Here is a 14,013-nt window from a genome sequence, read left to right as displayed (position 1 = left end):
CAACATTTTGCAGTGTTTCGCTTTTTAAGAAACGGGCCAGGCGGACTTTCACTGCCTCCCAATTTCACTATAAACACTTCTGCACACTGGTGCCCTGCCTGACCCTATAAGCCACAAATTAAATTAGATGCCCACGGCTGTTCTGTCTTAGACCCCAATTTGCAATTATATCTTTACGGGCGGGATCCCTTACTGTGTTTCCCACACTAAATGGCGTGTTGTCGTGTGTGTGTGTGTGTGTGTTGGGGTGGGGGTGGGGGGTTCAGGGCCACGTCCGTCTGGTTTACCACTGATGGGAAACCAAACAGCCATGGGCAATGAGTGATGCTAGTTTTCCATGGCCCCCGGAACTCTCAGGATATATCTGGAGCTGTTCCCGGCCAGCGCAAGGCAGGTGACCGCTCCCAGCCGGCATGAGGGAGGGAGGGGCCTATCAGAAGGCAAGATCTCCGTGTGTCTCAGCTCTTCGTCAGGACACGATCCCTTAGCCGAGGTTCAAGGTGGACTTGGAGCACGCTGGCGTTCCTGCTGCAAGTTCTCACAGGGTGTAGTGCGGGCAGCGGTGGGAAGGATGGGCAGTTTGCAGAGAAGAAATCAAGACACAGAAAGGAAAGGATTGACACTGGAAGGACTACAAGGGGAGGGAGTGATGGATGAAAAGTCTCCGATCTTACTACTTGAGAGGCCTTAGAGAAAACCCTCCCTAGAGATGACGGGATCTTCTCCGCAGGAACTTTGAGCCTAGAGACAGAATGACTTTTAGAAACCTGCACTGGAGCTGCAAACGTATACAAACATTGGCAACTGAGACGTGGTCTTAAACTGGCTCCAGACGAGCTTCAACATGACTGTTCGTTAGTAAGGAAATCAGCGGAGAATAAACAGCTCATCACAGAGGCCTGCTAAGTATTTACAGAGAGAGAGCACTCAACACTCGTATTTTGCAGTGTTTTCCGGAGGTGGGCTGAGTACTGGAGACGAAAGGAATGAAGGAGCTGTCCCACGCGTACGTAAGAGGGAACAATCAAAGAGCTTGATACTTTCCCAGCTAGGGCATCTCAAACTTGTGAAAGGAAAATATTCTCCTTGATAAGAAGTGACAGTGCAGCCCAGGCAGCCATGTGTGCTGTGTCCTGCCTTCAGCAACAGCATGGGGACACGTCCAAATGCAAAACTCACTCACTGCTGCCTGGCAGGACCCGTGTGGGTTGGGTCTATAGCAGGGAAGTGGTGATGGTCGCCAAACACCCTTCTGACTCTAATTGCCACGAACATGTATTTCTTTCCCTATGGGTCAAGGTCAGAGTGTTGGGAACCATGACATTTTCCAGAGAGCAAAGTAGGCAAGTCTAATGCTGAGCTCCAGCACGTCAGAGCTGAGTGGCTTTACAAGGGACATCAGCTAACTGTGCTTCCGTTTCCTTAGAGGGGACAGTGGCAGGAATCTCGGCCACTCCAAGGAGGGGACTCAGACACAAAAACAGGGAAGCAGAGGCCCAGGAATGGGCACTATGAACACAAAAGTGCCTCACGCGTCCCCAGCGCCCTACCTGACACATGTAAACACGACCTACTTTGGCAGAAATTCAGAGTATTTTGCAGCATTCGTGTGGTCAGCACATATGGATACTCTACAGTCATTAAAAGTATTTTCCCCGAGTTTTCTGTTTTTGTTTTGTTTTATTTCAGGAACTGTCTGCCTGCCTTTCATCTTCTCTTGGTAGACACCTCTCCACAGGCCAGCAGGATGAATGGTTCTGGGATTCGCCGCAGAGAAGACACACATGGAGCCCCTGGCGAGCAGAGGGGAAGGAAAGGTTCGCTGCAAGGACGCAGCTTCTACTGTTCTGTCCCAGGCCTTCTACGGAGCCCCCTGGTGCTTCTCTCGCTTCTCTGCTGTCTGACTACTGCTTACCTGATTTGGGGGGCGCGGAGCGGGGGTCTCCTCCCGGTTAGTTATCAGTGTGCCTCGCTGCTGACTTACTTGGGAAATCGCATCCTGTTTAGGTGTGTGTGCTCTGACGCCAGGCCTTCCTAAGCCCCCCCCCCCCAAGCGTCCCAGTCCCTGAGCCCCTCCGTAGGTGGCACAAAGCAGGCCCGACAATACACACTGCTTACAGGTCACCTTTATGTTCGGTGACATGGCAGGGACGCCAAGAGGTGAGCCTGGGAATAATGAAAGCGAGAACGGCCCAGAGGTTCAGGGATACATACATACAGCCAGACACAGACTCGGGGAGATCTACAGAGGACAGTGAGAAACGACCAACAGCAAGCCAGCCACGCACCAACGTGCTTGGGCAACGCCAAGCACCAACGGCCAATCTCAACAGCAGCTGGAGAAACGAGACACGCTGACTGACTTCAAAGGTGGGGCCCAGGGCTGGCTGTTTCATCAGAAACTATGAAAGGCCGACGACAAGGAAACTGGATCTTTAAAGGGTAAAAGAAAATCTCAAGCCTGAATTCAACATCCAGCGACCGTCTCCTTAAAAAGAGCGGTGAAATGAAGACGTGTGTAGACACAGCAGAACTGAGCGAACGTGCCGTTAGCAGAACCATACGTGTCCACGTGAAACGGCGTTAGTCAGGCAGTGGAACCTGTAGAACACGCATAAAAGTTCCCTGACAGCTGGATTCCTTATTTGCTTGGTTCTTTGACATGGAATGTCTATCTTGCCACCAAGTACGGTATTGCCTAGGTTTGGAGAGAAATGGGTATGCTTTGTATTAGTTCAATGTGTATTCTTCATGTAATAAGACTGAGCGTGGAATGCAGGCCAACTCTTTCCCAAAGCACATTTTGCAAACAGACAATTTAAGTGACTGTGCATAATACATGACGTCGCTACCCCTTTGACAAGGTTTTGTCATAAGCAAGTGCATATGACTTCGTGTTTCCCAAGGCGTCTTGCTTATTAGAGATTCCAACATACCAGGGTTCTTCAATAGTTCCTTGTCATTTCCATTCCCTACATGATTAGGTCAGGAGCACTTTGGTAATAATCGGAGGTACGTTAATGTACAAATACTCCTTATGCAATGTTGTGGAAACCCACGGAGAACTTGCAAATCAGGGACATTTGCAGGAACACGTCACTACAGTGCTTTCAGACCCAGGGCACAGGTTCGGTTTTCAAATGACTTTGTGACAAGTGTCCACCCTAGAGAACCAGGAAAATGGGTAACGATTTAATCATTCAAAAACAACTGGGGTCAAAAAAAACACACAGACAAATTTAGTTGGTTTGAGGAGCGATGCAATCAAACCGGGCCACACCAAGGTCTCGTCCCAAGTTTCCCGGTCCTCTGGTCATGGGAACCGTGCTACTGAAAACACGTCTGGAAGCCAAATCCAGTGCTTTTATGAGCAAAGTTTAGCAAGATAAATAGCCTGAGACTTACCTTGTTTGGCTTCGTTCTTGTTTGGTTTAGTATGAAGTCTCGTCTTATTACTGTGTAAACTCTACTACCTCATAGGATAAAGCGGGATTTTTGTCCAGTACCTGCCTGCCATGCAGCAGGCAGCTAGCATTTCTCAGATCAACTCAATCCAGATGACATTGTTCTGAGGCAAAGACTTAAGCCAATGGAAACGTTCTGCGACTAATGAAGGGATGGAAAGCAAGTGTTGGGTGTACGAGGCATAGTCGATGGAAGAGTCAGGAGAGACCACAATATTTTGAGGCGTCCTGAAGATCGGCGTTCAGAGATAATGCGAGCTCTTCAGGGAACAAACATCCTTTGCAAACCGAGTATTTTCAATCAACAAGGGATGCTGGAGAATGCCAGATTGAAATAATCATAGTACCTGCCATTTCATAAATAGTCATTACGTGTTAAGTATTCTCACCCCACGTGGGACCTCAATCAATTCTTCGTACCAAGAACACAAATCCGTATCGTCCCCATCGCACTGGTAAAGAATCTAAGGTGGAAAGGGGTCAACCATTTAGTAGCAGAGCGGGGATTTGCACTGACGTCTGATTTGAAATCCTGTGCTTTTTAACGTTTCATTTTCTCTTTGCAGAAGATAAACATGATAATCATGATAAAATAAGGATTGCTGGTGACAGACTTTGGTCAGAAAGCCTTCATCTAAGGCCAAGGAGGTTTGAACTTTATCGTGTGCAGCAGCAGAGGGCAGAGAATGTCAAGCAGAGCAGTTATTACTAATGGCTCGAATGCATTCTTTTTTGTTACGACATTCGTTCTCATGTGCAAATTTGTTTTCAAAGGTTGAAGAAACGTTCAAAGTACGCCAAAGTTACCAACAACCTATCAATTCTATTCAAAATACGAACCAGGGTCTAAACCTGGATTCCAGTTTGCAGAGCAGAAACACGTCCAAGCCATTGATAAGTCAAGTCTCTCAAGTGCAACATAGGTGTCTTCTGGACATTTTTCTTTTATATAAATCACTGAATGCCAACTGAGAAATTATTAGGCGGCAAAAACTCTCATACATAGAGATTAGCAAGTTCTGAAAAGGGCTGCGTGTTTCATTAAGTGGCATTAAGAAGAGATTCATAGTGCCACTCTCCTCAGCTGCCATCAGTCCCGAAAATCCATTTGAAGGTTGTGCAACATATGAGCAAACATTAGCTGCTGCTTAGGGCAAAATTCACAACTTCCATTAATCCGTGCCTGTCCCTAATAGAACACACATTCAATGAGTGAAGAAACTACAAAACTACTCTTTAAACTATCTTGGCATGAGTCATTCTGGTATAAATGTTCACTATTACGCCTCTGAGATATCAACGGGTCATTCGGCAGAATAACATCACTAAAATGTACTCAAGCCATTACACTGATGTACAGTAAGAAAGAGCATGTGTGCTTTGGCCAAGCACCACAAGTTTTCAATTGCAAAAAACTGTGAGAGTTTGGCTATAGACTTGGTTAAAACAACACCAACAATACAACCACAGTTGACATCAAATGTACCCTAGAGAAAGACTTATCCTGCCCTAGATCTCCATCATTTAGAAAGGCTTAAACCGCTTTGTCTTATTCATGGAAAATGGCTTATGGAACAGAAAGCATCGACATAAATATTTTGGAAGAGTGACATACCAGGGGCAGCCGGATGGCTCGGGTGGTTAAAGCGTGAGCTCTGAGTGGCGGGCTTGCGGTTCGATTCCCACATGGGCCAGTGAGCTGCACCCTCCCCAACTAGATTGAGGGACAACTACTTGGAGCTGATGGGCCCCGGAGAAACACACTGCTCCCCAATATTCAATAATGTAAAAAAAAATGACATACCAAATCAAACAAGTGACCATTTCATCAAGAGCCTTTATTCACTATATGCGAAGGCACCAAGGTTCACTGAAATATATATAAATCCCATTTTACAGTGCGAGTACTGTCTCAGTTAAAAAAAAAAAAGTGAGTCACGTTTATGTTTTACGTTTGTTTAGAAGATAATATCTTTTTCAAAAAACGTAAAATCATATTCCCATACAAACACAATGTGGTCAAGTGTCAAAAATTTTATTCAAGTAAATTAACCGGTGAGGTAACCAGTAAGATGTTACAATTGGTCAAAGGAGAATCCAAAGAACAGATATGCACATACGCAGTCAAGAATGCTGAAATGAATTTGCTAAACTGACGCAAAATTGATCAACAGCCAGAGACAATCATTAACAGGCAATCATCCCACCAGACAATCACCCACATTACTCTATTTTTTTCTACAACTTACAGAGTTGAAAATTAGCTCAATGACAATTAATGACAGAGAGCACCTGGCAGGATGGAGAAAGCAGAAACCACACTGTGATGGCATTTTTTCCCATTTCAATGCCTTTCACATCCCAAAGGGCTAAGTAAATCTGTTAGAAAGGGTTCATGGCCAAAGTGTCACGTCTGATAAATTATCCCAAAACCATATTGTGGCTCTGGGTTGTACCAAGTACACGTCCTGAAATCAAATTATATTTGCATGAAAGAATATATAAAGAAATATAAATGTTCTTAAAAGAGGGGATAATTTTTCTCTTTTTTTTTGAGGTGGAAAACATTCTCAAATGTGGATATTCGCCTAGATATAAGGTACAGGCTACAATTATGTTCACACTACAAAGAAACTATGGATGAAATGGTTCAGAGTTAGTCTCTGAGCAGAGGTCCACAGAGATATTTTGAGGACACAAATAGAATGTCAATATTTGCTAAGAAGGAAAATAATTTCTTCTTTTCCCACTTAAATTTCCCTTTATTACAAAGACGTATTTTTCTCAATTAAAATAAAAAATAAGCATCAATGAAGCAGCAAAATTTCCCCTTCACCACACCCACCCAATCTTGCACTAACAACAGCAAAATATTCATAAAGAGATTACTATATACCAAGCACTATTAAGTTACTCAATCCTGAAAATGTAGGCATTGGACCCATTTCACAAATGTAAACACAGAGAATCAGAGCTTCGATCACTTTTCTAAGATTATCCAGCTTCATCAATGGAAAAGGTGGGACATGAACTGGCTTATAAGCCTGCTTCTATTTTATTTTATTTCTTAGCGTACCTGAGATTTATTTTCATCAATTTCTCTTTATTTTAATCTTTCAATTACAGTTGACACTCGACATTATTTCCTTAGTTTCAGGTGACTGATTTGTTAAGGGCTCACCCATGACGTGGGTTTCCGACTCCGCTTACAAAGCAGAGGGACTTGTCTCACTTTTTTCAGTTGCTACTGCACGGTAAGACCGGCACTGAGGAGAGAGACGAAGTGCAGAATGTATGTGTGATATGCACAAAAATACACAGATATACATAAAGTCATACACATATATGTATACGTATTTTACATGTTCCAGCCACGGTTTAGAAAAACTACAAAGAAATGAAGACATGTAATTTCATTTTGTCTTGGAAAAGGATGTATTTACGTAGCCGTGTGCACACATACACATATTGGCACAGAAGCGTGTGTATGCAGGCGTGAGCAGTCATTGTACAGTTATTAGGTGACTAGGCAAATGCAGTCACGTCCTGTGATTATCCAAAGGACAACTTTGGTCTCTGTCCTGATCTCTGTGCTGGGCTGTCCCTATTGTGTGTTCTCTCCCCTGTCCAGTTCTGGCTTTTCATTTGCACTGATTGCAGAGAGACCGCACAGCTCCTGATGCAGGGATGGCCGCTGCCACAGCAATGTGGGCAGTGCCCGCCCCGGGGCTGCTTCCCGAGCAGTACGGCGCACTCAGGGGGTGTGGGGGCCGCGCCCGGGGCAGCCCACATGGGTGACAGGAGGGCCTGTCACTCATAGGGCGGCAAGCCGAAGAGCTCAGGCCGGAAGTCCTGCAGGGAACGCAGCACGACGGTGGCCTTTGCTGTCAAGTCTCGGTGTAAGTTCGCGTCTGGAACCATCACCACCTGCATGCCGGCTGCGAGGGCCGCCTCCACCCCGTTGGGCGCGTCTTCAAAGACGAGGCACTGTGGGGTGAGGAAGAGAAAGAAGGTTGAGATGGCCTCGTCGCTACCGGTCGTGGAGACTGGGCTGTGGGAATCCTCATCCTGGCGCTGGGCCCCTGCAGACCGCTGTGTGGGCGGGGTTCTTACACGGCCCCTACTTTAGGGGGAAGGCGTCCACAGCTACGGCCAAGGCATTACCAGAACGGGGTGCAGCAAGCTGGCCACCGGGAGTCTCGGTGGAAAAGCTTATTTTATGCCAATCATATAAATCTGTACAATCAATAACTGAACATCCAGAGCATAAGAGGAAATGGTGTGTGTGAGCGGGGGACATGCTTTTAAGCAACTTCGGAGCTGGTGACGTTTTTGTTTGGAAATGGAATGGTTAGGAGTGTCTTGGTGAAAACCAGTGCCCGTGTGCCAGCGTCATGCACCAAGATCTCATTAACACCAAGACTTAGTGCCACGGGCGGTACGTCTTCTGGTTTGTTGTGTAAACCCACTGTTCTATCAGGATGCCTGAGGCTCACGCACACAGACACCCCCGTTTAAAACGGGGGTGTTTGTGCCTCGTACATATGACGGAGCTCCTGGCTGTGCCGTCATGTGAGTGATGCAACCTCAGTATGACGTGAGGCCTCGCTCCGAAGGAGACACCCACGTCCATCCAATGCGAAGGTGGCCCGTCATCGTTTTAGCACCCTCCATCCCAGGAAAACGGGCCGCTGGCAAGTGTCCCTGTGTTCCCGGAATCCGACACACTGAGCCTGAAAGCAGTTTTATTAACGCTGTTCAGTGAAGGCTCTGTAGGGGCAGACAGCTGTAAGCAGGGGTCCTGCCACCAGCACTGAGAGATGCTCTCAGGTCCCGCTGTTCTCCTCAGGGGACCCAGAGCCCCCAGGACTGCGGGGCGGGGCCCTTCCACACGCTCCTCACTTCTTCTGCCAGCCCCGGGTCCCTCTGCCTTTGATCCCAGTAACTTTCTGCCCACGTCATCACAGGTGTGGTGGCAGCCCAGCGCGCATGCTGGGGGCCGGACACGGGTCGTGGAAGCCAGCGGCCGTCTCACACTGGAAGCTCTGCGTCCTGATGCTTTCGGTCAGGGGTCTCTCTCTCTCTCTCTCTCTCTCTCTCTCTCTCTCTCTCTCACACACACACACACACACACACACACACACACAGTCTTTCCTGCTGGGCTATTCCGTAGCAGGTACACTGACTTTCCCCCCTCCCTCCCTGCCTGCCTGCCTTCCATCCGTCCTGGGCTAAGGTATTTCATTAGTGGAGTCACCCCTAGGGCCGAGGCAAGGAGTGAATGACTTCCTACCCGTCGTAGGAACATGTCAGCACCAGGCTGGCTGCACAGTGAGCGGGTCTGCCCAGGAGGGAGACGCCCCTGTCACTGCTAACACCTGCGAGGTCCTGGGCACACAGAACACTTAGTGCCACTGCTCCCAGCCCGAGAACGTGTGAAGCCCCTGGCTTTGTTCCCGCTCTGCTTCCACCGTGAACGATGGCTTCCGTCTGAGAGGCACGCGACGCTGCTGGCACCATCCAGGTCTGTGTTCTGACTCATCTGAGTCAGACTTCCTCTGTGTCCCTGTCTTTTTATAGTTATGGCCTGATTATATTCTAAATGCCCCGATTGTTTTACCTGGCACCTCAGCTCTTAAACATCCAATGACTTTTTTTTTTTTTTAACATTTCTGGTGTGCTCCTGTGGACTTTGAAGCTTTGTGCAGCCCACCTGCCAAGTTACACATGGGGCACAGGAAGAGACTTGGTCGCTCCCTTGGGGTGACTGTCCTTGGCTGAGGTCATGAGAGCAGCTATTATTCTGTGTGTGAGTGAGGTCACACTGGCGTCTCAGAGACTGGCCCTTCCAGCAGGGGCCCCAAACAGCTGTCCTCCTGGGACACCGGGAGCCCGGCACACCTGCGGCTCTGCACACGCCATCGCTCTGCACACGCCATCGGCTCTGCACACGCCATCGCTCTGCACACGCCATCGGCTCTGCACACGCCATCAGCTCTGCACACGCCATCGCGGACGGGCCAGGAAGTGAGGGGGGATGCCGGGGTGCTGGGGGGAAGCGCTGAGGTGTGTCCTGCTGCAAAACAGGCAGCGGGACGGGCGCAGCCTCTTCCTGAAATGCCCAGTTTCTGAGGCCCTGCCCTTTATCAGCTTCTCCGTTTTCGATTCGTCATTTGTCCCCACCTCTTTGTACAACTGATAATCCAAACACAGCCCTGATGTGAAGTATAACGAGGGCAGTGAGTGTGACGGAGGCAGGCAGGCCTGGGAGAGCGTGAGGAATGGGGACTCCATCAGCTCAGAGCTGATCTAATCAGCTCACACAATGACAGGCCGTCTGCCTGTGTCAGTGCATCCCTGAGGCTGAAGCTCTCAGAATGACCGGGGGAGCTGGCGTCTCTGCAAAGAAGCCACTTGCCACAGTACGAAAGTCACTGTCCTTCGGCCGCAAACAATAAAAAAGAAAAAAATAACAGAACTCTGACGGCAAACACTGTGTCACTGGCACCTACATTCCGTTCTTCCTCCGCCACTCACCACCTGTTTCACTCAGTAGTTGTCGAAAGATGTTTTTATGGACACCAGCTGGACTCACATACTACACGTCCCAACAAGAATTCAGTCTGAGAAATGTACAGACAATAAAACACGTCTGACGTGGGTCAACGCTAAGAGACCAGTGCACGGGAGGAGGGAAGTGACGAGAAGGGCCGGAAACGGCGGGAGCGGGCGGTTTACAGGAAACCGGGAATGCTGGACCTGGATGCCCAGCCGCTGTTGTCACACCAACTGCCACACGCAGAACAGAGAACAGACACCCTGCACGAGTCCGGCTGAGAAAGAACCACCACCAGGGATGGGTGCCCGGGGCCCAGCACAGCCCCAGCCGCACACAGGAGGGGAGGGGTTCTCAGCGAGCAGACAGCACGTGGGGATGCAGGGCCTCCCCTTCCTAGATTCCAGAGCAACCACTACCTTCCGAAGCACCTAGAGAAAGGTCTCAGAGGTGTTTATGTCCTCACCCTTCTCCTCGAGTGGATTCCTCAGACTGAATGTGCTTCTGCGGACCACTCGTGGGGGACAGGGTCCCGTCCCTAAAACCCACACGTGTCACACGTACCCAGCAAGACTTGCCCTGGCAACCCCAGGACTCACGGGTCAGAAAGCCACCGAAAGGTATCAGCTAACCAAGCTGGCTGACGCATGGCACAAATAAAGGAGGAATTGCGATACTCCATTCAAATTCCACGTCTCTCGGGTCTTTCTACCCGGCACACCTGGCTGGTGTGAAAAGGGTGGCACTGGGTGAGCTGGGCGCCCTCCTCCTGTTTCAGTGCTTCTGTGAGCCGCCCCCCTGCACTGACCCATCACACCTGGCTGTACACTCACCACTCACCCCTGCCCTCCACTGTGTGGGGACTGTGCCCTGCCCCCCCACACACTGTGCTGTGTCTGTGCCGTGTCCCCCATCTTCCTAACACACACACACACACACACACACACACACAGTGCCTTGCATCTCTGCACTGGGCTCTCGGCAGGATGTGCTCCCCTCCAAACCCAGGGCTCTGCCAACGCAAGCGGGTAGGAGAGGTGGTCGCTCCTGCATGCCCCACGTCACCCTCTGCCACGGGAGTCACGTGGCCCTGTGTGGACACACGTTGCTCCCACGCACAGTAATGTGGTAACACAGCACAGGGACGCCTTTCCAGGGCACACACCTCCACGACTGCAGGGAAGTTTCCGGTCAAGACGATTGTGGCAGCTTGGCCAGGAGGCAGGGCGGGGTGACACACTTTCTGACGGTGCTACAGCAAACCTCGGGCCTCTGAGGAACGCCCGCTACATCTGGGGAGACGGCGGACGCATCCTTGTACGGGACTCAAAGCAACAACGGGGCCAGAGTCGCAGCAGGGGACCGGGCCTGGCGGCCCCCACCCATCACAGCTGCGGGATCTCAGCCAAGGGAATGTCAGCGGGAAAGTCCAGGCCACCAGGCAGGGAAGGGACAGAGCTGAGGAAGAGTCTGGTCCTGCAGAACCCAATGCTCCCCTCACTTTACCGAGCTGAAGGCTACAATGCATCTGACTCCCATTTCCGGGCCAGCAGAGGAGCTAATGAAACCGTAGCTTGGGGGGTTTCATTGGGAAAGACTGACAGTTCCCAGCAGTGGGAGGTGAAGCGTGTCGGGGTGAAGCAGCGGGGCGCTGCACCCACTTCTGGGAAGCTGTGCGAGCCGGCAGCGCCCGGGAAGAGGAGGCCTGCGTCGCCTGGCTCTCCCCCAGGCTGCCCAGCAGAACCTCCAGGGGACTGAGACGGTGCCTGTGCTTGAACGTCTTCAAGACAAGTGTCACGTGCGTCACACGTCCCACGGAACAGGCTGTCTGACAGCGGGGGGGTGGGGGGACGGCTAGGATGCATGGGACTGGGGAGGACCTGGGAAGCCAGGGCAGCTTGATGGTTCACATCGGGGACAGACACCAAGGCAAGAGGACGCCCAACTCTCTGACGCAGGGGGCGCTGGGCCACGGCTCCGTGGGGGGGGGAGGGACTGTGAGCCCCTAGATACCAGGTCCTGGGTCTGTTAGGACAGCGCCTGCTACCTGCCTGCCCTCTCACTTCAGGTCATGTTTCATGCTCTGCTCCCACACGTCCGGCGTCACCATCTCTCCCCCCGCGCCCCCCACCCCCGCCGTCCCTCACATCACTTTCCTCACCCACTCAGACCAACAAAGCATCGGAAACGGATGGGAGAGGAACTCCATCCAGGGACGAGTCACTGTTGGGTCCTGTGCGACTGTGCCCTTCAGGGGCTTAAGAACAAACACTTTCCAGAACAATCTGCCATGACCCTTGGGAACTAATTCTGTGCTTCCAACAACTACTGGTGTCCGTTTTCACATTATACACTTTTCCAGAACGAGCCAACTTTCCAAATGCGACCATTGTCTCCAAGGAATAAAGGTCTTCCTTTCGCTTGGTAAACACAAAACTTGATAGGAAGTCACTACAGCTTCAGTGTCAAGACTCTCGGAAGGAGACGTGCAATTGTGTGGAGGCACCTGTTACCCTCCTGGAGCGGTGCCCGTGGCGATTCATCATACATAGAGCCCTGTGCGATCCAATTCAGTCAGGAAGAACAATTTTCAACTGAGCCACACTGTGTTTCAGTTAAAACTTTCATTATGTCATTTTTTTTGCAGCTTTTATTCTACATCTTAATTGTGTAATAAGCCTGTTCAGTTTTCACATTGCAAGACATCAAAACTTTGAGAACGCCTTAAACTTTATTTTTGGTCAAGTTTTCATCAACCGTGCTCACACCTCAGGTTTAGGTTTTATTTGTCTCCATGTTCTTTGCCAGACACTGAATTACCTGTAACTAAGGACCACAATATTGTGATGCTGAACATGTACACACTTCGCTAGATGTTTATTTAATTAAACCTTTAAGTAACATTTTTTGAAAGACTGAAGCTTGCATGTACTTTCTGTTATTAATTAGTACTTTTGTTCATATTACTCGTATGTCCATCCATCACGCATCCAGGAACCACACTCACCCGTCTCCGTCCATCCATGCACCATGAAAACCTGTTTTCACACACGTGTACCAACTGCCAGGGTGTTTAAGCCCATTTCCACACACTGCTGGCCAGCCAGCATTGCTGGGAGTGAGCAAGTATTGAATGCTGGGGAGACCTGCAATCTTTTTATGTCTCTCAATGCTCATTTAATGCCCAATTCTACACTGTCAACCAGGATACTATTAGTATGGGGCTTCCAGAATGTTCTTGGAGGCACCAGTCCAGAGAAATCGTTTTAAAAAAACAAAGACTGTGCACATTCAATGAGAGGCTGGAGGTTTGCCATGTGCAATTAGCACAAAAATGTTCCCAGAAGTACCACCGTGGGTAACCCTGCTGCTTAAACTTTGCTGAAGAAGTTTCCCAAATGGGCAAACGTCTTTTCACAGGAAAGCCATGAAGGTTCCCCAGACCAGCGACCTGAGGAACGTACCTTGGGTAAGGTTTCCACAAGATGCCCCTGACAGTGGCAGGAGTCACGTAAATGTGAATAAAATCCACTGCCCTCGTTTCCTTGGCGTGTTCCTTCCGAATGGGACCTTATATCACGACTGTAATTGAAAGCACCCTCAATAAACAGAAGCAGGAGGCACGTTCTCCCTGGAGAAGCCTGTGCCTTTGGCCTTTCTGTGTCCGTGCCACCACAAGTGCAGTGGGTGCCCACATAAGTGTTCTAGCAGGGGCCCTGCCCCCCGCCTGCTCCGGTGGGCTCCGCTGAGTGTCCAGGACCAAAGGTGCCTCGAGGACGCACGGTCAGGTGACCACAGAGCATGCCCGTCCATCATCCCTTTCCCTGAGGCAGGGAGGCGTGGAAACGTCGTCTCAGTCTCGGGGTACAGACAAGGCACCTCTCTTTCCCCTTCAACCAGCAGGGATGCGGATGCAGCGTCCAGTTGTCTGGAGAGCAGCAAGGCCATGCTGGAGGCTGGCAGCATTGTGGCAGGGGGGCTCTGCTGGGCAGG

General features: G+C 50.1%; 1 protein-coding gene across 6 annotated transcripts in view; it reads right to left on the bottom strand.

Annotated features, from left to right (window-relative positions):
• Positions 1-14,013, bottom strand: part of PUDP (pseudouridine 5'-phosphatase) — a 485,786-nt gene that overhangs the window by 435,129 nt on the left and 36,644 nt on the right. Inside the window, exon 4 of one of the 6 annotated variants that reach the window (XM_074324095.1) lies at positions 6,512-7,451. The exons of the other annotated variants lie outside the window; for them this stretch is intronic. Within the exon in view, the coding sequence (XP_074180196.1) occupies positions 7,275-7,451 (177 nt within the window). The 3' untranslated portion in view covers positions 6,512-7,274. Of the gene's footprint in view, positions 1-6,511; positions 7,452-14,013 lie in introns of those variants that run through there. 6 annotated transcript variants of the gene reach the window in all.

This window comes from Rhinolophus sinicus, chromosome X (assembly GCF_036562045.2).
Source record: "Rhinolophus sinicus isolate RSC01 chromosome X, ASM3656204v1, whole genome shotgun sequence".
Lineage (NCBI taxonomy): Eukaryota > Metazoa > Chordata > Mammalia > Chiroptera > Rhinolophidae > Rhinolophus > Rhinolophus sinicus.
Note: the sequence above shows the minus strand (reverse complement) of the source record. Positions and strands in the feature narration are given on the sequence as shown.